Here is a 25,182-nt window from a genome sequence, read left to right as displayed (position 1 = left end):
TTACCCTGGTGATGTAGGTATCCGGGGAAACACAGAAGTCGCTGGCCGTCTGTGGAGAGACCATATGACCATCACACAACCACACACAACCATAACCACAAAAAAATGTATCACAACACAACCACAACACAACCACAAACACAACCAAACATCGGGTTCAGAACAAATTAAAAGTAAGGTATCTTAGGTCTTAAGGGTGATTGACTTTACATAATCATTCATCTACACTACTTTGTCTAAGCCAATAGAAATCCAGTGAAATTATGTCATATCACAGGAAACTGCCGTTGTCCTAGCGACACGTTTCCATGGAGACACTCACCGCGGCAGCTGCCAGCTCCAGTCCCAGAGACCCCCAGCTGATGATGAGAGTCAGAACACCCAACAAACACACCCTGAGAGAGAGAGAGACAGAGAGACAGAGAGACAGAGAGAGAGAGAGAGAGAGAGAGAGAGAGATTAACACAATGTTCAATGCTGTGAAATCACTGCTTGTGTGTGTTTGTGTGTAAAACAACGTGGGGTTGAGTCAGAGACATGTAACACACACACACACAACCTGTGACATGTGAGTCATGCACACAAGATGGTCTTAATGTGTCCTCACTCCCACTCTGTCAATCTCTCTCTCTCTCTCCTGCTCGCTCTCTCTCTCCTACCCTCTCTTTCTCTCTCTCTCTCTCCTACCCTCTTTCTCTCTCTCTCTCTCCTATCCTCTCTCGCTCTCTCTCCTATCCTCTCTCTCTCTCCTACCATCTCTCGCTCTCTCTCGCTCTTTCAATCTCATCATCTCTCTCTTTCCTTTCTCCTCTCATCATGTCCTGACTCCACAACTCTCCTCTAATCATCCCTCGCTCTACCAGCCTAAACTCCTCTCTCCCTCTAATCATCCCTCGCTCTACCTGCCTAAACTCCTCTCTCCCTCTAATCATCCATCGCTCTACCAGCCTAAACTCCTCTCCCTCTAATCATCCCTCGCTCTACCAGCCTAAACTCCTCTCTCCCTCTAATCATCCCTCGCTCTACCAGCCTAAACTCCTCTCTCCCTCTAATCATCCCTCGCTCTACCAGCCTAAACTCCTCTCTCCCTCTAATCATCCCTCGCTCTACCAGCCTAAACTCCTCTCTCCCTCTAATCATCCCTCGCTCTACCAGCCTAAACTCCTCTCTCCCTCTAATCATCCCTCGCTCTACCAGCCTAAACTCCTCTCTCCCTCTAATCATCCCTCGCTCTACCTGCCTAAACTCCTCTCTCCCTCTAATCATCCATCGCTCTACCAGCCTAAACTCCTCTCCCTCTAATCATCCCTCGCTCTACCAGCCTAAACTCCTCTCTCCCTCTAATCATCCATCGCTCTACCAGCCTAAACTCCTCTCTCCCTCTAATCATCCCTCGCTCTACCAGCCTAAACTCCTCTCTCCCTCTAATCATCCCTCGCTCTACCAGCCTAAACTCCTCTCTCCCTCTAATCATCCCTCGCTCTACCAGCCTAAACTCCTCTCTCCCCTTCTCATCCCCTCCAACTAGTAACACATCTCTACTCATTTTCCTTCTCCCAATTCTCTCTCAGACCTCCTATCTCTTTCCCTCCATCCATCCATCCACCCATCCAGAGTTCTCTGTGGTCATCATGTGGTGTGGCTCACCCAATCAGAGTGCCTTTAGAGTTGCGTATCAGTCCGAACAGAACCAGCAGACAGATCAGAACATCAAACAGGAGCAGAGTCAGGTATACCAGCCACCTGGAAATATATAACACAATATATAGCACAATATATAACACAATATATAACAGGAACCAGCAGACAGATCAGAACATCAAACAGGAGCAGAGTCAGGTATACCAGCCACCTGGAAATATATAACACAATATATAACAGGAACCAGCAGACAGATCAGAACATCAAACAGGAGCAGAGTCAGGTATACCAGCCACCTGGAAATATATAACACAATATATAACACAATATATAACAGGAACCAGCAGACAGATCAGAACATCAAACAGGAGCAGAGTCAGGTATACCAGCCACCTGGAAATATATAACACAATATATAACAGGAACCAGCAGACAGATCAGAACATCAAACAGGAGCAGAGTCAGGTATACCAGCCACCTGGAAATATATAACACAATATATAACAGGAACCAGCAGGCAGATCAGAACATCAAACAGGAGCAGAGTCAGGTATACCAGCCACCTGGAAATATATAACACTAAATACAACACTAAATACAACACTATATACAACACTATATACAACACTATATACAACACTATATACAACACTATATACAACACTATATACAACACTATATACAACACAATATACAACACTATATACAACACTATATACAACACTATATACAACACTATATACAACACTATATACAACACTATATACAACACTATATACAACACTATATACAACACTATATACAACAGAGTCAGGTACAAATATATAATATAACACAATATATGAGACAATATATAAGAGGAAGGCAGGTCTTCAGCTAGTCCAGCAGAGACAACTGTAATGCTAACCATTTATAGTACATGTATACAGCTGTCACTCACCTGTACCAGTCAAAGACCTCAGTCTGGAAGGCCAGGTCTTCTAGGGAGATATTAACCATGTATAGTACATGTATACAGCTGTCACTCACCTGTACCAGTCAAAGACCTCAGTCTGGAAGGCCAGGTCTTCTAGGGAGATATTAACCATGTATAGTACATGTATACAGCTGTCACTCACCTGTACCAGTCAAAGACCTCAGTCTGGAAGGCCAGGTCTTCTAGGGAGATATTAACCATGTATAGTACATGTATACAGCTGTCACTCACCTGTACCAGTCAAAGACCTCAGTCTGGAAGGCCAGGTCTTCTAGGGAGATATCAGAATTACTCCAGAAGGGGATGTCCACCATGAGTCTGACCAGCTCATCCAGCTGACCCTGGAGCTTCTGGACGATGGACACATAGTCAGTCTGTTCAGAGTAGACCGTCTCCAACTGGACCAGACCTCCCTCCACTGTCTGGTTCAGAGACAGGGCACTGTCCGTCACCTACAGAGACAGAGAGAGAGGCACATTTGTGAGTGTTTTTTACAATCTGGAAGGTGTTGAGAGGTAGGATGAAAGGGGAGGGATGTTAGCGCTCTGTGTGGTAGGATGAAAGTGGAGGGATGTTAGCGCTCTGTGTGGTAGGATGAAAGGGGAGGGATGTTAGCGCTCTGTGCGGTAGGATGAAAGGGGAGGGATGTTAGCGCTCTGTGTGGTAGGATGAAAGGGGAGGGATGTTAGCGCTCTGTGTGGTAGGATGAAAGGGGAGGGATGTTAGCGCTCTGTGCGGTAGGATGAAAGGGGAGGGATGTTAGCGCTCTGTGAGGTAGGATGAAAGGGAAGGGATGTTAGCGTTCTGTGTGGTAGGATGAAAGGGGAGGGATGTTAGCGCTCTGTGTGGTAGGATGAAAGTGGAGGGATGTTAGCGCTCTGTGTGGTAGGATGAAAGGGGAGGGATGTTAGCGTTCTGTGTGGTAGGATGAAAGGGGAGGGATGTTAGCGCTCTGTGCGGTAGGATGAAAGGGGAGGGATGTTAGCGCTCTGTGTGGTAGGATGAAAGGGGAGGGATGTTAGCGCTCTGTGTGGTAGGATGAAAGTGGAGGGATGTTAGCGCTCTGTGTGGTAGGATGAAAGGGGAGGGATGTTAGCGCTCTGTGCGGTAGGATGAAAGGGGAGGGATGTTAGCGCTCTGTGTGGTAGGATGAAAGGGGAGGGATGTTAGCGCTCTGTGTGGTAGGATGAAAGGGGAGGGATGTTAGCGCTCTGTGCGGTAGGATGAAAGGGGAGGGATGTTAGCGCTCTGTGAGGTAGGATGAAAGGGAAGGGATGTTAGCGTTCTGTGTGGTAGGATGAAAGGGGAGGGATGTTAGCGCTCTGTGCGGTAGGATGAAAGGGGAGGGATGTTAGCGCTCTGTGTGGTAGGATGAAAGTGGAGGGATGTTAGCGCTCTGTGTGGTAGGATGAAAGGGGAGGGATGTTAGCGTTCTGTGTGGTAGGATGAAAGGGGAGGGATGTTAGCGCTCTGTGCGGTAGGATGAAAGGGGAGGGATGTTAGCGCTCTGTGTGGTAGGATGAAAGGGGAGGGATGTTAGCGCTCTGTGTGGTAGGATGAAAGGGGAGGGATGTTAGCGCTCTGTGTGGTAGGATGAAAGTGGAGGGATGTTAGCGCTCTGTGTGGTAGGATGAAAGGGGAGGGATGTTAGCGCTCTGTGCGGTAGGATGAAAGGGGAGGGATGTTAGCGCTCTGTGTGGTAGGATGAAAGGGGAGGGATGTTAGCGCTCTGTGTGGTAGGATGAAAGGGAAGGGATGTTAGCGCTCTGTGTGGTAGGATGAAAGGGGAGGGATGTTAGCGCTCTGTGTGGTAGGATGAAAGGGAAGGGATGTTAGCGCTCTGTGAGGTAGGATGAAAGGGGAGGGATGTTAGCGCTCTGTGTGGTAGGATGAAAGGGAAGGGATGTTAGCGCTCTGTGTGGTAGGATGAAAGGGGAGGGATGTTAGCGCTCTGTGTGGTAGGATGAAAGGGGAGGGATGTTAGCGCTCTGTGTGGTAGGATGAAAGGGGAGGGATGTTAGCGCTCTGTGAGGTAGGATGAAAGGGAAGGGATGTTAGCGCTCTGTGTGGTAGGATGAAAGGGGAGGGATGTTAGCGCTCTGTGTGGTAGGATGAAAGTGGAGGGATGTTAGCGCTCTGTGTGGTAGGATGAAAGGGGAGGGATGTTAGCGCTCTGTGTGGTAGGATGAAAGGGGAGGGATGTTAGCGCTCTGTGCGGTAGGATGAAAGGGGAGGGATGTTAGCGCTCTGTGTGGTAGGATGAAAGGGGAGGGATGTTAGCGCTCTGTGTGGTAGGATGAAAGGGGAGGGATGTTAGCGCTCTGTGCGGTAGGATGAAAGGGGAGGGATGTTAGCGCTCTGTGCGGTAGGATGAAAGGGGAGGGATGTTAGCGCTCTGTGTGGTAGGATGAAAGGGGAGGGATGTTAGCGCTCTGTGTGGTAGGATGAAAGGGGAGGGATGTTAGCGCTCTGTGTGGTAGGATGAAAGGGGAGGGATGTTAGCGCTCTGTGAGGTAGGATGAAAGGGAAGGGATGTTAGCGCTCTGTGTGGTAGGATGAAAGGGGAGGGATGTTAGCGCTCTGTGTGGTAGGATGAAAGTGGAGGGATGTTAGCGCTCTGTGTGGTAGGATGAAAGGGGAGGGATGTTAGCGCTCTGTGTGGTAGGATGAAAGGGGAGGGATGTTAGCGCTCTGTGCGGTAGGATGAAAGGGGAGGGATGTTAGCGCTCTGTGTGGTAGGATGAAAGGGGAGGGATGTTAGCGCTCTGTGTGGTAGGATGAAAGGGGAGGGATGTTAGCGCTCTGTGCGGTAGGATGAAAGGGGAGGGATGTTAGCGCTCTGTGTGGTAGGATGAAAGGGAAGGGATGTTAGCGTTCTGTGTGGTAGGATGAAAGGGGAGGGATGTTAGCGTTCTGTGTGGTAGGATGAAAGGGGAGGGATGTTAGCGTTCTGTGTGGTAGGATGAAAGGGAAGGGATGTTAGCGCTCTGTGCGGTAGGATGAAAGGGGAGGGATGTTAGCGCTCTGTGCGGTAGGATGAAAGGGGAGGGATGTTAGCGCTCTGTGCGGTAGGATGAAAGGGGAGGGATGTTAGCGCTCTGTGCGGTAGGATGAAAGGGGAGGGATGTTAGCGCTCTGTGAGGTAGGATGAAAGGGGAGGGATGTTAGCGCTCTGTGTGGTAGGATGAAAGGGGAGGGATGTTAGCGTTCTCTGAGGTAGGATGAAAGGGGAGGGATGTTAGCGCTTGTGTGTGTGTATGTGTTTGGTGTGTGTGTGTGTGTGACTGTCCCACCAGTTTGTCGACCCCTGCCACGGTGCGGTTGGCGTGCCGAAGAGAATATGCCAGGCGGTTGGCTCCGTCACATGACTCCCCGTTTCCATAGAAACCCACGGCAATGCCGGCACTGCGGAAAAGACAGGAAACAGGAAGTGTTATCTCATTTGCCGATATTACAGGAAGTGTTATCGCATTGGCCCATATCACACACACACGCACGCAAGCACACACAGTCCAGCCTCTGTGTGAGTGATTGCTGTTCTATCACCCACCAGCAGGAGACAGTGTGGAGTAAGACAGACAGACAGACAGACAGACAGACAGACAGACAGACAGACAGACAGAGCTCTGTCCCCAACCTCTCCCTACGGCTATAGGACAGCGGGGGACAGTGTGGAGTAGACAGACAGACAGACAGACAGAGGCTCTCCCTACGGCTATAGGACTACCAGGAATCACACTATGGCTGGACAATGGCCGGGTCGCCAGACCACACATAATGTGATTATTCTGCAGCTCTGGCTCCAGCACGCACACACGAACACACACACACACACACACACCCCTCTCTCCCTCCATCCCGTGCCCCTCTCTTCTCACGCTGCCCCCCTTCTCCCCCCTCTCTCTAAACAACAGCCTCACTCACATGGACTATCCAGTCCTCTGTTTGTCTCTGTAATAATGTCTTCTACAGGCTAACTGTCCACACACATTTAGAACCATCATCATAGCACATTATTCTACTCCATTAACTACACTTCCCCCTCCATCCCCTCTACCCCCTGTTAAACCCTGGGTGTGTGTATGTGTGTGTATGTGTGTGTCCACCCATTAAAAGAGCTCTGTGGTTTAATCAGAGTTCTACGATGGACCTCATATTGTTATACCACAGAGATGGAGGGAGGGAGGGAGGCATGGAGAGAGGGAGGGAGGGAGGCGTAGAGGGAGGGAGGAAACAATGTGTATGCTAGATAATGGAAGGAAGGGGGAGGGAGAATCAAACAAATTCTCTCCCTCTGTCTTTCTCTCTTAAGCTCTCGCTCTCACTCTGTTTATTCTCACTGTTCTAATGCCTCCTTCTACCAGAGGATTTAATGACTTCCTCCATCCGCTTAGAGAGAGAGGAGAGATGGGGAGAGAGAGAGAGCTAGAGAGAGAGCTAGAGAGAGAGAGAGAGAGCGAGCATGAGAGCGAGCATGAGAGCGAGCGTGAGAGCTAGAGAGAAAGAGAGCTAGCTGAGAGAGCGAGAGAGAGAGCGAGTGAGAGAGAGCGAGAGAGCAAGCTTGAGAGCGAGCGTGAGAGCTAGAGAGAGAGAGCTAGAGAGAGAGCGAGAGAGAGAGCTAGAGAGAGAGAGAGCTAGAGAGAGAGAGAGAGAGAGAGCGAGCATGAGCGTGAGAGCTAGAGAGAGAGAGAGCTAGAGAGAGAGAGAGCTAGAGAGAGAGCGAGTGAGAGAGAGAGCGAGCTTGAGCGCGAGCGTGAGAGCTAGAGAGAGAGGGAGCTAGAGAGAGAGCGAGTGAGAGAGAGAGCGAGCTTGAGAGCGAGCGTGAGAGCTAGAGAGAGAAAGAGAAGGATATAGGTAAAGCGTGTTCTCTCAGTCTGTGAGGTCAGTGCTGCCTCAGAAACAGTGACAGAGGAGTGTGTATGTAAGTGTACGAGGATAGAGGAGTGTGTGTGTGTAAGTGTACGAGGACAGAGGAGTGTGTGTGTAAGTGTACGAGTACAGAGGAGTGTGTGTGTAAGTGTACGAGGACAGAGGAGTGTGTGTGTGTGTACGAGGACAGAGGAGTGTGTATGTAAGTGTACGAGTACAGAGGAGTGTGTGTGTGTAAGTGTACGAGTACAGAGGAGTGTGTGTGTAAGTGTACGAGTACAGAGGAGTGTGTGTGTGTAAGTGTACGAGAACAGAGGAGTGTGTGTGTGTAAGTGTACGAGAACAGAGGAGTGTGTGTGTAAGTGTACGAGTACAGAGGAGTGTGTGTGTAAGTGTACGAGGACAGAGGAGTGTGTGTGTGTGTAAGTGTACGAGTACAGAGGAGTGTGTGTGTGTAAGTGTACGAGTACAGAGGAGTGTGTGTGTTTGTAAGTGTACGAGGACAGAGGAGTGTGTATGTAAGTGTACGAGGACAGAGGAGTGTGTGTGTAAGTGTACGAGGACAGAGGAGTGTGTATGTAAGTGTACGAGGACAGAGGAGTGTGTATGTAAGTGTACGAGGACAGAGGAGTGTGTGTGTGTAAGTGTACGAGGACAGAGGAGTGTGTGTGTAAGTGTACGAGGACAGAGGAGTGTGTGTGTAAGTGTACGAGGACAGAGGAGTGTATGTGTAAGTGTACGTGGACAGAGGAGTCTGTGTGTGTAAGTGTACGAGGACAGAGGAGTGTGTGTGTGTAAGTGTACGAGGACAGAGGAGTGTGTGTGTGTAAGTGTACGAGGACAGAGGAGTGTGTGTGTAAGTGTACGTGGACAGAGGAGTGTGTGTGTAAGTGTACGTGGACAGAGTAGTGTGTATGTAAGTGTACGAGGACAGAGGAGTGTATATGTAAGTGTACGAGGACAGAGGAGTGTGTATGTAAGTGTACGAGGACAGAGGAGTGTGTGTGTAAGTGTACGAGGACAGAGGAGTGTGTATGTAAGTGTACGAGGACAGAGGAGTGTGTATGTAAGTGTACGAGGACAGAGGAGTGTGTATGTAAGTGTACGAGGACAGAGGAGTGTATATGTAAGTGTACGAGGACACAGGAGTGTGTATGTAAGTGTACGAGTACAGAGGAGTGTGTGTGTTTGTAAGTGTACGTGGACAGAGGAGTGTGTATGTAAGTGTACGAGGACAGAGGAGTGTGTATGTAAGTGTACGAGGACAGAGGAGTGTGTATGTAAGTGTACGAGGACAGAGGAGTGTGTATGTAAGTGTACGAGGACACAGGAGTGTGTATGTAAGTGTACGTGGACAGAGGAGTGTGTATGTAAGTGTACGTGGACAGAGGAGTGTGTATGTAAGTGTACGAGGACACAGGAGTGTGTATGTAAGTGTACGTGGACAGAGGAGTGTGTATGTAAGTGTACGAGGACAGAGGAGTGTGTATGTAAGTGTACGAGGACAGAGGAGTGTGTATGTAAGTGTACGAGGACAGAGGAGTGTGTGTGTAAGTGTACGAGGACAGAGGAGTGTGTATGTAAGTGTACGAGGACAGAGGAGTGTGTATGTAAGTGTACGAGGACAGAGGAGTGTGTGTGTAAGTGTACGTGGACAGAGGAGTGTGTGTGTGTGTGTGTGTGTGTGTACATGTTTACACTGAGTTTATAAAACACTAGGAACATGACAGACTGACCAGGTGAATCCAGGTGAAAGCTATGACCCCTTATTGATGTCACCTGTTAAATCCACTTCAATCAGTGCAGATGAAGGGGAGGAGTCAACCTGTTAAATCCACTTCAATCAGTGCAGATGAAGGGGAGGAGTCAACCTGTTAAATCCACTTCAATCAGTGCAGATGAAGGGGAGGAGTCAACCTGTTAAGGATCGGCCTCTTTTTTATCCATTTTTGCCTAAATTGACATTCCCAAATCTATCTGCCTGCAGCTCAGGCCCTGAAGCAAGGATATATATATATTCTTGGTACCATTAGAAAGGAAACACTTTGAAGTGTGTGGAAATGTAATAGCATTGCATTCTTTCACTGTAATAGCTACTGTAAATTGGACAGTGCAGTTAGATTAACAAGAATGGAAGCTTTCTGCCGATATGTCTATGTCCTGGGAAATATTCTTCTTACTTACAACCTCATGCTAATCGCATTAGCCTTCGTTAGCTTAACCGTCCCGTGGGGGGGACACCGATCCCGAAAAAATATTATTATTAAAGAAGGATTTTTAAATAAACCAAAATAAAAACAAATAAATCACAATATCAAACAATTAGTCTGATCAAAATTGGATTAGAGGCCAACATTGGAATAATATTCAAATCTATTTTTCCAGGTACGTAAATAAAAAAGCCTACATGTCAAAGTGGAGATGATTTGCCTACAGCCTCATGTCCAACCCAACACTGATGAGGCGCCAGGAAATGGAGCCAAACTTTAATGAGACTGTTCATGACATAAATATAGGCTAAACGCCAGTCATGTTTGACAAACATAATGAAGGATAATTCACATTAACATCTAAAGGCTTGATTCTGTCCACATGCTCGAGGCTCGGTCAGATCACATGGTCAGAAGACCAGAGAGGACAAGGCCTGTTGAGCACAACACGTCACCCACCTTGAATCTGAGCGGAGGCGGTCAGCATTTTGAAACTATTTAACCATAAACCTAATTGTTTAAAACCTGGACGTGTCTTACCTTGTCTCAAAGTAGCCTAGCCTAGCCAAAATACGACCATAACAATGTTGAAGGGATGATTTCAGAAACACTGCCATGGAAACCAGCAATTCTCTCATGTTCTATTAGTTTTCAAATCAAAGTTATTTTGTTGTCCAGCAGCCAAAAGCTTAAATCCTAGTCATATTAGCATCCCATGCTAGTTGTTGATAATCCTAGTCATATTAGTAACCCATGCTAGTTGTTGATAATCCTAGTCATATTAGCATCCCATGCTAGTTGTTGATAATCCTAGTCATATTAGTAATCCATGCTAGTTGTTGATAATCCTAGTCAAATTAGTAATCCATGCTAATTGTTGATAATCCTAGTCATATTAGCATCCCATGCTAGTTGTTGATAATTCTAGTCATATTAGCATCCCATGCTAGTTGTTGATAATCCTAGTCATATTAGTAACCCATGCTAATTGTTGATAATCCTAGTCATATTAGCATCCCATGCTAGTTGTTGATAATCCTAGTCATATTAGCATCCCATGCTAGTTGTTGATAATCCTAGTTATATTAGCAACACATGCTAGTTGATGATAATCCTAGTTATATTAGTAACCCATACTAGTTGTTGATAATCCTAGTTATATTAGTAACCCATGATAGTTGTTGATAATCCTAGTCATATTAGCATCCCATGCTAGTTGTTGATAATCCTAGTCATATTAGCATCCCATGCTAGTTGTTGATAATCCTAGTCATATTAGCAACCCATGCTAGTTGATGATAATCCTAGTCATATTAGCATCCCATGCTAGTTGTTGATAATCCTAGTCATATTAGCAATCCATGCTAGTTGTTGATAATCCTAGTCATATTAGCAACCCATGCTAGTTGTTGATAATCCTAGTCATATTAGCATCCCATGCTAGTTGTTGATAATCCTAGTCATATTAGCATCCCATGCTAGTTGTTGATAATCCTAGTCATATTAGCAACCCATGCTAGTTGTTGCATCTTTAGACCTAGCCTTTCTTAATTTCAAATGGATATTTTCCATCTCTGCCACATGAAACCACTGATGTGTTCCGGTGCGCTCTGAGAAGGTGTTTTCCCGCTAATTGCATTTTGGTACATTTGCCCACAGCCACGTGCGCATTGTTGATCTTATAATACGAAGAAAAACAGCTTTATCAACATTTCAAGCTAAAACGGTCTGATCTGTTGCATCAGCCTCATTGCTTATTGTTTTATTTGTGAATGTGCATTGTTTGTATGACATGTGTATCTGTCATCCCAGAACTGTCATCCCAGAGTCTGTTTTGAACCACAGACATGTTTTTTTATCATCCCAGGGATGACAGGGCATCCTTAATTTCCCAGGGATGACAAGGCATCCTTAGTTTCCCAGGCATGACAGGTCATCCTTAGTTTCCCAGGGATGACAGGTCATCCTTAATTTCCCAGGGATGACAGGGCATCCTTAGTTTCAAACCCTGGAATTATTTTATAAAGATATGAAAAGTATTTGGTTGTAACTGTAATGTTGCAATATTTTATAGGCTACCAAGGGTGACAAACCAGGAGATCCTCTAGGAGACCCTCTAATCTAGGAGACCCTCTAGGAGACCCTCTAGTCCAGGAGACCCTCTAGGAGACCCTCTAGGAGACCCTCTAGGAGACCCTCTAGTCCAGGAGACACTCTAGGAGACCCTCTAGTCCAGGAGACCCTCTAGGAGTCCCTCAAGGGGAGCCTTAAAGGGGCAGTGATGTATTTTGAGGCTGGCTTTTTTGCATATTGAGTGTAGCCTACATTTCTGTCTGATTCTCTATAGTAAAAAAAAAATTATTATATTTTGTAAAGTGGTTTCTTGCATCATACAATGATGTAAACATTGTGTTACAAGTGACTGGACAAGTGACTTAAGCTTTTGAACAAGTAAGAAATCTGTCCTACTTGTCCGAAAGCTAAAAAGCTAATGTCAAGCCCTACATATAATTAGTTAGTCCATGGACAGTTACAGTCATAGTCCTATAGAGACTTACAGAGTCAATCTATCCTGTCTTCCAATGACAGTGATTCCATGTGATTGGTCACATCGGCCCAGAAAGCCCTGGCAAACAACTCCCATGACAACCAACTAACAATAACAAATAACGGAAGAACTACACATTCAGCCAGAGAGACATACAGCCAGAGAGACATACCGCCAGAGAGACATACCGCCAGAGAGACATACCGCCAGAGAGACATACAGCCAGAGAGACATACAGCCAGAGAGACATACAGCCAGAGAGACATACAGCCAGAGAGACATACAGCCAGAGAGACATACAGCCAGAGAGACATACAGCCAGAGAGACATAAAGCCAGAGACATACAGCCAGAGAGACATACAGTCAGAGAGACATACAGCCCGAGAGACATACAGCCCGAGAGATAGGAGAGAGAGAGAGAGAGAAAGAGCTCAATATCAAATATTTAACATCAAATATAACAGTTAATCATCAAATATTTAAACCTGCTAAACACATCGCTACCATGCTCCCTGTCTCTTCACTATATCATGAATATGCCATCTGCATCAAATCTGCTGCTGTCTCCATGGCAACCTTTCTAGACCAGAGAGAAGAGAGAGAGAGAGTGCAGTGTTTGAAATGTGTTTGCCAAGGGAGATGCAAGTGTGTGTGTGTGTGTGTGTGTGTGTGTGTGTGTGTGTGTGTGTGTGTGTGTGTGTGTGTGTGTGTGTGTGTGTGTACCCCAGCCAGCCAAAGGGTCCAATATGACCTAAATAATCTATTTCAGAAACACTGGGCTAATCTGACATCACCCTGTATCACACTATTACACTGCTTCACACAGAACAGACAGAGTACACTTGTTTATGAGAGAAAGAGAAGAGAGAGAGACAGAGAGAGGCAGAGAGAGAGAGAGAGCCTAAACAAGTCACTGCAGGGACTCTCTCTCTCTCTCTTTCTTTCTTTCTCTCTCTCTCTCCCCTCCTGGCCCTGTTACTATGGTTACAAGGTCAATGACCTTGGTGTAAAAACTGTTCTATAAACATTGAAATTCCAGGGATTTTCCCCAAAATACAGAACTGATTACCTTACAGTATACTGTAACAGTTCAGCAGTATTCAGCTTCCAACTGTGCTACTGAAACTGGCCCAGTTCTCCCAGGTCGCCCTGTTCTCCCAGGTCTCCCAGTTCACCCAGTTCCCCCAGGTCCACCAGTTCTCCTAGGTCCCCCAGTTCTCCCAGGTCCCCCAGTTCTCCCAGGTCCCCCAGTTCTCCCAGGTCCCCCAGTTCTCCCAGGTCCACCAGTTCACCCAGTTCTCACAGGTCCCCCAGTTCTCCTAGGTCCCCCCAGTTCTCCTAGGTCCCCCCAGTTCTCCTAGGTCCCCCAGTTCTCCCAGGTCCCCCAGTTCTCCCAGGTCCACCAGTTCACCCAGTTCTCACGGTCCCCCTGTTCTCCCAGTTCTCCCAGGTCCCCCAGTTCTCCCAGTTCTCCCAGGTCCCCCAGTTCTCCCAGGTCCCCCAGTTCTCCCAGGTCCCCCAGTTCTCCCAGGTCCCCCAGGTCTCCCAGTTCTCCGAGGTCCCCCAGTTCTCCCAGGTCTCCCAGTTCTCCGAGGTCCCCCAGTTCTCCCAGGTCCCCCAGTTCTCCCAGGTCCCCCAGTTCTCCCAGGTCCACCAGTTCACCCAGTTCTCACAGGTCCCCCAGTTCTCCTAGGTCCCCCCAGTTCTCCTAGGTCCCCCCAGTTCTCCTAGGTCCCCCAGTTCTCCCAGGTCCCCCAGTTCTCCCAGGTCCACCAGTTCACCCAGTTCTCACGGTCCCCCTGTTCTCCCAGTTCTCCCAGGTCCCCCAGTTCTCCCAGTTCTCCCAGGTCCCCCAGTTCTCCCAGGTCCCCCAGTTCTCCCAGGTCCCCCAGTTCTCCCAGGTCCCCCAGTTCTCCCAGGTCCCCCAGGTCTCCCAGTTCTCCGAGGTCCCCCAGTTCTCCCAGGTCTCCCAGTTCTCCGAGGTCCCCCAGTTCTCCCAGGTCCCCCAGTTCTCCCAGGTCCCCCAGTTCTCCCAGGTCCCCCAGGTCTCCCAGTTCTCCGAGGTCCCCCAGTTCTCCAAGGTCCCCCAGTTCTCCCAGGTCCCCCAGTTCTCCTAGGTCTCCCAGGTCCCCCAGTTCTCCTAGGTCTCCCAGGTCCCCCAGTTCTCCCAGGTCCCCCAGTTCTCCTAGGTCTCCCAGGTCCCCCAGTTCTCCTAGGTCTCCCAGGTCCCCCAGTTCTCCTAGGTCTCCCAGGTCCCCCAGTTCTCCTAGGTCTCCCAGGTCCCCCAGTTCTCCCAGGTCAGGCTATACAGGCTATATACAGGTTATATACAGGCTATATACAGGCTATATACAGGTTATATACAGGCTATATACAGGCTATATACAGGTTATATACAGACTATATACAGGTTATATACAGGCTATATACAGGTTATATACAGGTTATATACAGGCTATATACAGGCTATATACAGGTTATATACAGGCTATATACAGGCTATATACAGGTTATATACAGGCTATATACAGGTTATATACAGGCAATATCCCCCAAGGCCTTTAAAAGGTTTCAACAGATTTACCCCCAAAAATACATTTACGCTTTTTAGTTTAGATGTAGGGGCCTTTGAAGCAGACACACACATATATACAGAGACACACACATACACACCACACAGAGAGACACACACACCACACAGAGAGACACACACACCACACAGAGAGAGAGACACACACACACAGAGAGAGAGACACACACACACAGACAGAGAGAGAGACACACACACACATCATAGAGCTGATCGACAACAGACTGGTAGAACTATGTCCTTATAGAGGATACTATATAATGTCATCATAGAGCTGATCTACAACAGACTGGTAGAACTATGTCCTTATAGAGGACACTATATAATGTCATCATAGAGCTGATCTACAACAGACTGGTAGAACTATGTCCTTATAGAGGATACTATATAATGTCATCATAGAGCTGATCTACAACAGACTGGTAGAACTATGTCCTTATAGAGGATACTATATAATGTCATCATAGAGCTGATCTACAACAGTCTGGTAGAACTATGTCCTTATAGAGGATACTATATAATGTCATCATAGAGCTGAACTATGTCCTTATAGAGGATACTATGCACTGTGTGGACAAAACATTAAGAACACCTTCCTAATATTGAGTTGCACCACCCCCTTTCACCTGGATTCACCTGGTTAGTCTGTCACGGAAAGACCAGGTGTTCTTAATGTTTTGCACACTCAGTGTCTAATCTCCCTCCCCGAGTGTGTGTGTGTGTGTGTGTGTGTGCGCGTGCGTGCGTGCGTGTGCGTGCGTGCGTGCGTGCGTGTGTGTGTGTGTGCGTGTGTGTGCGTATGTTACCACTAACCTGCAGACGAGCGTGGCGATGATGACGCACCAGGCGGTACAGCAGCAGTCAGGGTTGGGGGGCTGGTGTGTGTGTGAGTGAGAGTGTGTGTCGTCATGGTTCTTGCGTCGGCGGCAGCACAGCCAGAAAGAGTAGAAGAGGAGGAAGAGGAGGTCCAGAGCCAGACACACCAACGCTATTCCGCCTAGCAACAGCACCGACTGGGGAGAGAGAGACAGGATATGACATCACAACCACCTGGATCCTAAAATGACAAGTCAATAATCCTATTTTGGCCCTGTACAGAAACAAGCCTTTCCAACTGGACACAAACTGGTTGAGTCTACGTTGCTTCCACGTCATTTCAATAACAACATAAATCCTAAAATGTGATGACGTTGAATTAACGTGGGAAAACTGATTGGATTAGCAGAAAGTCATCAATGTAATGGAATCTGGGGAATGTTTGTCTGTTTTTCGCTCTCACCTTTTCACCTAAATCAACTGACTTCAGGTTCCAACACATTATTGAATTCACGCTAGTGGACAAACTCAATCAAATGTAAATCAAAAACCAGACGTTGAACTGACGTCTGTGCCCAGCGGGTTGCTCCCCTTTTCTGTGGACCATTTTGACAGAAACACAAGAGGCGGGAAAGGGAGGAAAGAGCATATGATGTCACAATGAGCATTGTAGGGTACAGGAAGAGAAGAGGAAGTTGATTGTAACTTAACACAAAGCAGCCTCAACTGAACCCCCACCCCGTCCCCCATCACTAACTCCTACAGTACAATCTCGTGTAGAGCTAAACATTATACATACAGACGTCAGATCTTCATTTTGTCGCTGATCATTTTCCTGCGCAACAGGAAATTCAAATTAGCCTCGTGATTTAGATACGTTCACTAATACACATGCAGTTCTCCTTCTCTCCATGCAGGGGCAGTCGAGTCAATGAGGACCAGCCAGGTATCAAAATCATCCTCCCTCTCGCCCAAAATCATCCCCCCTCTAGCCCAAAATCATCCTCCCTCTCGCCCGAAATCATCCTCCCTCTCGCCCGAAATCATCCTCCCTCTCGCCCGAAATCATCCTCCCTCTCGCCCGAAATCATCCTCCCTCTCGCCAGAAATCATCCTCCCTCTCGCCAGAAATCATCCTCCCTCTCGCCAGAAATCATCCTCCCTCTCGCCCGAAATCATCCTCCCTCTCGCCCGAAATCATCCTCCCTCTCGCCCGAAATCATCCTCCCTCTCGCCCGAAATCATCCTCCCTCTCGCCCGAAATCATCCTCCCTCTCGCCCAAAATCATCCTCCCTCTCGCCCAAAATCATCCTCCCTCTCGCCCAAAATCATCCTCCCTCTCGCCCAAAATCATCCTCCCTCTCGCCCAAAATCATCCTCCCTCTCGCCCAAAATCATCCTCCCTCTCGCCCAAAATCATCCTCCCTCTCGCCCAAAATCATCCTCCCTCTCGCCCAAAATCATCCTCCCTCTCGCCCAAAATCATCCTCCCTCTCGCCCAAAATCATCCTCCCTCTCGTCCAAAATCATCCTCCCTCTCGCCCAAAATCATCCTCCCTCTCGTCCAAAATCATCCTCCCTCTCGTCCAAAATCATCCTCCCTCTCGTCCAAAATCATCCTCCCTCTCGTCCAAAATCATCCTCCCTCTCGTCCAAAATCATCCTCCCTCTCGTCCAAAATCATCCTCCCTCTCGTCCAAAATCATCCTCCCTCTCGTCCAAAATCATCCTCCCTCTCGTCCAAAATCATCCTCCCTCTCGTCCAAAATCATCCTCCCTCTCGTCCAAAATCATCCTCCCTCTCGTCCAAAATCATCCTCCCTCTCGTCCAAAATCATCCTCCCTCTCGTCCAAAATCATCCTCCCTCTCGTCCAAAATCATCCTCCCTCTCGTCCAAAATCATCCTCCCTCTCGTCCAAAATCATCCTCCCTCTCGTCCAAAATCATCCTCCCTCTCGTCCAAAATCATCCTCCCTCTCGTCCAAAATCATCCTCCCTCTCGTCCAAAATCATCCTCCCTCTCGTCCAAAATCATCCTCCCTCTCGTCCAAAATCATCCTCCCTCTCGTCCAAAATCATCCTCCCTCTCGTCCAAAATCATCCTCCCTCTCGTCCAAAATCATCCTCCCTCTCGTCCAAAATCATCCTCCCTCTCGTCCAAAATCATCCTCCCTCTCGTCCAAAATCATCCTCCCTCTCGTCCAAAATCATCCTCCCTCTCGTCCAAAATCATCCTCCCTCTCGTCCAAAATCATCCTCCCTCTCTCCCAAAATCATCCTCCCTCTCTCCCAAAATCATCCTCCCTCTCGCCCTCCTTCCAAGGCTGAAGTCTACTATAGTCTATCAAAACTAATACACCTAAACTATAGACTATCAAACTAATCCACCTAAACTATAGTCTACTATAGTCTATCAAAACTAATACACCTAAACTATAGTCTACTATAGTCTATCAAAACTAATACACCTAAACTATAGCCTACTGTAGACTATCAAAACTAATAAACCTAAACTATAGACTATCAAACTAATTATAGTCTACTGTAGACTATCAAAACTAATACACCTACACTATAGTCTACCGTAGACTGTCAAAACTAATACACCTAAACTGTAGTCTATCAAAACTAATGCACCTAAACTGTAGTCTATCAAAACTAATACACCTAAACTATAGTCTATCAAAACTAATACACCTAAACTATAGTCTATCAAAACTAATACACCTAAACTATAGTCTATCAAAACTAATACACCTAAACTATAGTCTATCAAAACTAATACACCTAAACTATAGTCTATCAAAACTAATACACCTAAACTATAGTCTATCAAAACTAATACACCTAAACTATAGTCTATCAAAACTAATACACCTAAACTATAGTCTATAAAAACTAATACAACTAAACTATAGTTTATCAAAATGAATACACCTAAACTATAGTCTACTATAGTCTATCAAACTAATCCACCTAAACTATAGCCTACTATAGTCTATCAAAACTAATACACCTAAACTATAGTCTACTGTAGTCTATCAAAACTAATAAACCTAAACTGTAGTCTACTGTAGTCTATCAAACTAATACACCTAAACTATAGTCTATCAAAACTAATACACCTAAACTATAGTCTATCAAAACTAATACAATACAGGGATTGTGAAAAACTGAGTTTAAATGTATTTGGCTAAAGTGTATGTAAACTTCCGATTTCAGCTCTCTCTCTCTATATATATATATTATAAAAGAGGACATCTGAAGGTTTCTAGTGAACCTGAGGTTACGAATCAGCTGTCTCTATATATATATATTATAAAAGAGGACATCTGAAGGTTTCTAGTGAACCTGAGGTTATGAATCAGCTGTCTCTATATATATATATTATAAAAGAGGACATCTGAAGGTTTCTAGTGAACCTGAGGTTATGAATCAGCTGTCTCTATATATATATATTATAAAAGAGGACATCTGAAGGTTTCTAGTGAACCTGAGGTTATGAATCAGCTGTCAAAATGTAGCTTAATCGTGGGGTGATGTATCGGTTAGTACCGCTGCCGTCACACACACAGGACGCTTTGGGGTAACGGAAGCAGAAGTTCGGGGAGCAGTGTGTGTCAGATATGTGTATCGGTTAGGACCGCTGCCGTCACACACACAGGACGCTTTGGGGTAACGGAAGCAGAAGTTCGGGGAGCAGTGTGTGTCAGATCCAACACACAGATCACACACACTCTGAACACTTTGATGCCTAACAGAGAGAGAGAGAGAGAGAGAGAGAGGGGTGTTTGTTTTGACTCAAAAAAGAGAGAACCAGATGAGAGAAAGCAGGAGGGGGGTGGGAGAATGATGCATGTCTGGCAGAAGATGAAAGGGAAGGAAAAAGAGAAAGAAAGGGGAGAGGGGCTGCCAAAGGTTTGACCTGTGAGTAGGTTGTTGACAAAGCATGTGACATAAAATTATATTTGGTTTATGGTCTTTATCTGTGACATGATATAACACACAGCAGGAGATGTCTGCTCAGAAAGCATGAAGAATGTTTCCTGTCCTCCAGGATACACATGGAAAAGCATTCTGCTCCAGAACACGCCGAGACAATGTCTGTAGGTTCCCAGAATAGTGTACAGGAATTCTGCAGCTGCTGATACAATCTAAAACAAGTTCCAAAGGAATTGTGCTACGGGTGAAGAGATACCATCTTCACACAATAGCCCCAGGTGGCTGAGCGTTGGGATTATCAGGTAGAACAGAAAACCAGCAGTACTTCGGACCACCGAGGGTAAGGCTTGAATAATCCCTGCTTTACACTGTGTACAGCTAGCGACTATCGTACCTACATTGACCTCAGTAAGTCACTACATCAGACCATAAGGCTTCCCTGGACATAACGACATATCCAACTAAACAATGTCACCATCTCAACAGAACGTATAGAAGTGGGACACTTCTGCTCTTGAATGTTACCTCAACAGAAAGCATCCTTATGGAATGTACAAACAACACCTTCCTCTACTTCCATCCATGTCTGTGTCCAGAGCCTAGTTGATATCCAGAGATGGAGAGAGAACCAGAGACTCTCCCGTGGTACTCATCCGAACAGCAGGGCTGTTAACCCCGGTGTCCTCGCTACATTTCCAACCTGGCCCTCATACCATCATAGCCACCTAATCATCCGTAGCTTCCAATTGGCTCATTCGTCCCCTCTCTCCTCTTCCCCAGACTGTTGCTGGAAATGAGAATGTGTTCTCAGTCAACTTACCCAGTCAAATAAGGGTCAATAAATAAAATGTAGAATTTGGGTACGAAAAAACCCCGATCCAACTCCGCCTCTTCCTCACTTTTCAAACAGAAATAGGATGTGCCTTCGGTGCTTCATCAATGGTCTTCATTCTGGTCGTGAGCGCCGCGACCGACATAGCTAGTTCGTTAGCTAAGGTGGCTTGGTGTATGGTATCTGGGTATGGTGTTTCGTGTCTGGGACCAGTTTTAAGGTCTTGGTGTATGGTATCTAGGACCAGTTCTAAGGTCTTGGTGTATGGTATCTGGGACCAGTTCTAAGGTCTTGGTGTATGGTATCTGGGACCAGTTCTAAGGTCTTGGTGTATGGTATCTGGGACCAGTTCTAAGGTCTTGGTGTATTGTATCTGGGACCAGTTCTAAGGTCTTGGTGTATGGTATCTGGGACCAGTTCTAAGGTCTTGGTGTATGGTATCTGGGACCAGTTTTAATGTCTTGGTGTATGGTATCTGGGACCAGTTTTACGGTCTTGGTGTATGGTATCTGGGACCAGTTTTAAGGTCTTGGTGTATGGTATCTGGGACCAGTTTTAAGGTCTTGGTGTATGGTATCTGGGACCAGTTTTAAGGTCTTGGTGTATGGTATCTGGGACCAGTTTTACGGTCTTGGTGTATGGTATCTGGGACCAGTTTTAAGGTCTTGGTGTATGGTATCTGGGACCAGTTTTAAGGTCTTGGTGTATGGTATCTGGGACCAGTTCTAAGGTCTTGGTGTATGGTATCTGGGACCAGTTTTAAGGTTTTGGTGTATGGTATCTGGGACTAGTTCTAAGGTCTTGGTGTATGGTATCTGGGACCAGTTTTAAGGTCTTGGTGTATGGTATCTGGGACCAGTTTTAAGGTCTTGGTGTATGGTAACTGGGACCAGTTTTACGGTCTTGGTGTATGGTATCTGGGACCCGTTTTAAGGTCTTGGTGTATGGTATCTGGGACCAGTTCTAAGGTCTTGGTGTATGGTATCTGGGACCAGTTTTACGGTCTTGGTGTATGGTATCTGGGACCAGTTTTAAGGTCTTGGTGTATGGTATCTGGGACCAGTTTTAAGGTCTTGGTGTATGGTATCTGGGACCAGTTTTAAGGTCTTGGTGTATGGTATCTGGGACCAGTTTTACGGTCTTGGTGTATGGTATCTGGGACCAGTTTTAAGGTCTTGGTGTATGGTATCTGGGACCAGTTTTAAGGTCTTGGTGTATGGTATCTGGGACCAGTTTTACGGTCTTGGTGTATGGTATCTGGGACCAATTTTAAGGTCTTGGTGTATGGTATCTGGGACCAGTTTTAAGGTCTTGGTGTATGGTATCTGGGACCAGTTTTACGGTCTTGGTGTATGGTATCTGGGACCAGTTTTAAGGTCTTGGTGTATGGTATCTGGGACCAGTTTTAAGGTCTTGGTTTATGGTATCTGGGACTAGTTTTAAGGTCTTGGTGTATGGTATCTGGGACTAGTTTTAAGGTCTTGGTGTATGGTATCTGGGACCAGTTCTAAGGTCTTGGTGTATTGTATCTGGGACCAGTTCTAAGGTCTTGGTGTATGGTATCTGGGACCAGTTCTAAGGTCTTGGTGTATGGTATCTGGGACCAGTTTTAAGGTCTTGGTGTATGGTATCTGGGACCAGTTTTACGGTCTTGGTGTATGGTATCTGGGACCAGTTTTAAGGTCTTGGTGTATGGTATCTGGGACCAGTTTTAAGGTCTTGGTGTATGGTATCTGGGACCAGTTTTAAGGTCTTGGTGTATGGTATCTGGGACCAGTTTTACGGTCTTGGTGTATGGTATCTGGGACCAGTTTTAAGGTCTTGGTGTATGGTATCTGGGACCAGTTTTAAGGTCTTGGTGTATGGTATCTGGGACCAGTTCTAAGGTCTTGGTGTATGGTATCTGGGACCAGTTTTAAGGTTTTGGTGTATGGTATCTGGGACTAGTTCTAAGGTCTTGGTGTATGGTATCTGGGACCAGTTTTAAGGTCTTGGTGTATGGTATCTGGGACCAGTTTTAAGGTCTTGGTGTATGGTAACTGGGACCAGTTTTACGGTCTTGGTGTATGGTATCTGGGACCCGTTTTAAGGTCTTGGTGTATGGTATCTGGGACCAGTTCTAAGGTCTTGGTGTATGGTATCTGGGACCAGTTTTACGGTCTTGGTGTATGGTATCTGGGACCAGTTTTAAGGTCTTGGTGTATGGTATCTGGGACCAGTTTTAAGGTCTTGGTGTATGGTATCTGGGACCAGTTTTAAGGTCTTGGTGTATGGTATCTGGGACCAGTTTTAAGGTCTTGGTGTATGGTATCTGGGACCAGTTTTAAGGTCTTGGTGTATGGTATCTGGGACCAGTTTTAAGGTCTTGGTGTATGGTATCTGGGACCAGTTTTAAGGTCTTGGTGTATGGTAACTGGGACCAGTTTTAAGGTCTTGGTGTATGGTATCTGGGAACCCTCTGCGGGTTACTAAGACAACCGGATGCTTCCGGTTTCCAGGGGAACAGGAAAGACGGCCCGTGACTTCCTCTTTTGGACACTTCGTCTGAACTCCTCCACACTTCCTGGTTCAACAGAAGAGAACGTCCACCGACATGTTGTTGACCTCGTCAGGAGCAGAGAGAGAAACGCTGCTCAGTATCAGCTGTGATGTCGGATACTGTCTAACTGGATCTAAACACTGTCGTCCAAACCCCCTGAGAGGATTACACAGAGATCAATTAGCTACTGCTCTCTCTGTGTGTGTGTGTGTGTGGTATAGCAATTAGTGGTTTAAAGGAGGACGAGGTACGATGGGGGAGGGGAGAGATAGACACCAAAGAACACAGACCTACTTTCCGCCTGGCAGAGTGTGTGTGTGTGGTGTGGTGTGGTGTGGTGTGGTGTGGTGTGGTGTGGTGTGTGTGTGTGTGTGTGTGTGTGTGTGTGTGTGTGTGTGTGTGTGTGTGTGCGCCGACAGGATAGATCAGATCTACTCCACTGATCTGACCCTGTTGTACAGAAAGAGGTCAGGACAGACAACCTACTATCTCTCTAATGACAGTGGATTCCCAAGTTAAACCGTGGCACCAGCTCACTGTGGTTCTGTCTCCGTCTAATGCCAGAGTCATAGAGGTATGTAGAGGGAGGTATCACTGTGGTCTGTCTCTGTCTAATGCCAGAGTCATAGAGGTATATAGAGGGAGGGATCACTGTGGTCTGTCTCTGTCTAATGCCAGAGTCATAGAGGTATGTAGAGGGAGGGGTCACTGTGGTTCTGGCTCTGTCTAATGCCAGTCATAGAGGTATGTAGAGGGAGGGATCACTGTGGTTCTGTCTCTGTCTAATGCCAGTCATAGAGGTATGTAGAGGGAGGGATCACTGTGGTTCTGTCTCTGTCTAATGCCAGAGTCATAGAGGTGTGTAGAGGGAGGGATCACTGTGGTTTTGGCTCTGCCTAATGCCAGAGTCATAGAGGTATGTAGAGGGAGGGGTCACTGTGGTCTGTCTCTGTCTAATGCCAGTCATAGAGGTACGTAGAGGGAGGGATCACTGTGGTTCTGTCTCTGCCTAATGCCAGAGTCATAGAGGTATGTAGAGGGAGGGATCACTGTGGTTCTGTCTCTGTCTAATGCCAGTCATAGAGGTATGTAGAGGGAGGCATCACTGTGGTTCTGTCTCTGTCTAATGCCAGTCATAGAGGTATGTAGAGGGAGGCATCACTGTGGTTCTGTCTCTGCCTAATGCCAGAGTCATAGAGGTATGTAGAGGGAGGGATCACTGTGGTTCTGTCTCTGTCTAATGCCAGAGTCATAGAGGTACGTAGAGGGAGGGGTGTCTCTGTCTAATGCCAGTCATAGAGGTACGTAGAGGGAGGGATCACTGTGGTCTGTCTCTGTCTAATGCCAGAGTCATAGAGGTATGTAGAGGGAGGGGTGTCTCTGTCTAATGCCAGAGTCATAGAGGTATGTAGAGGGAGGGATCACTGTGGTTCTGTCTCTGTCTAATGCCAGAGTCATAGAGGTATGTAGAGGGAGGGATCACTGTGGTTCTGTCTCTGTCTAATGCCAGAGTCATAGAGGTATGTAGAGGGAGGGATCACTGTGGTTCTGTCTCTGTCTAATGCCAGAGTCATAGAGGTATGTAGAGGGAAGGATCACTGTGGTCTGTCTCTGCCTAATGCCAGTCATAGAGGTACGTAGAGGGAGGGATCACTGTGGTTCTGTCTCTGCCTAATGCCAGTCATAGAGGTATGTAGAGGGAGGGATCACTGTGGTCTGTCTCTAATGCCAGAGTCATAGAGGTATGTAGAGGGAGGGATCACTGTGGTTCTGTCTCTGTCTAATGCCAGAGTCATAGAGGTATGTAGAGGGAGGGATCACTATGGTTCTGTCTCTGTCTAATGCCAGTCATAGAGGTATGTAGAGGGAGGGATCACTGTGGTTCTGTCTCCACCTAATGCCAGAGTCATAGAGGTATGTAGAGGGAGGGATCACTGTGGTTCTGGGTCTGTCTAATGCCAGAGTCATAGATGTATGTAGAGGGAGGGATCACTGTGGTCTGTCTCTGTCTAATGTCAGAGTCATAGAGGTATATAGAGGGAGGGATCACTGTGGTTCTGTCTCTGCCTAATGCCAGTCATAGAGGTATGTAGAGGGAGGGATCACTGTGGTTCTGGGTCTGTCTAATGCCAGAGTCATAGATGTATGTAGAGGGAGGGATCACTGTGGTCTGTCTCTGTCTAATGCCAGAGTCATAGAGGTATGTAGAGGGAGGG

The 25,182-nt window shown here is 46.8% G+C and overlaps 1 protein-coding gene across 1 annotated transcript in view; it reads right to left on the bottom strand.

The window, feature by feature from the left end:
* The window catches only part of LOC129846351 (protein tweety homolog 3-like), a gene marked incomplete at its 5' end in the record, with an annotated part of 41,892 nt that extends 26,017 nt beyond the window's left edge, over positions 1–15,875 (bottom strand). Inside the window, 6 exons of the mRNA XM_055914275.1 lie at positions 1–49; positions 323–395; positions 1,648–1,743; positions 2,849–3,069; positions 5,911–6,022; positions 15,649–15,875. The exon at positions 1–49 is cut by the window's left edge and continues 27 nt beyond it. Of these exons, the coding sequence (XP_055770250.1) occupies positions 1–49; positions 323–395; positions 1,648–1,743; positions 2,849–3,069; positions 5,911–6,022; positions 15,649–15,875 (778 nt within the window). The remainder of the gene's footprint in view (positions 50–322; positions 396–1,647; positions 1,744–2,848; positions 3,070–5,910; positions 6,023–15,648) is intronic.
* Positions 15,876–25,182: the final 9,307 nt, after the last annotated feature.

This window comes from Salvelinus fontinalis, unplaced genomic scaffold (assembly GCF_029448725.1).
Source record: "Salvelinus fontinalis isolate EN_2023a unplaced genomic scaffold, ASM2944872v1 scaffold_0493, whole genome shotgun sequence".
Taxonomy (NCBI): domain Eukaryota; kingdom Metazoa; phylum Chordata; class Actinopteri; order Salmoniformes; family Salmonidae; genus Salvelinus; species Salvelinus fontinalis.
Note: the sequence above shows the minus strand (reverse complement) of the source record. Positions and strands in the feature narration are given on the sequence as shown.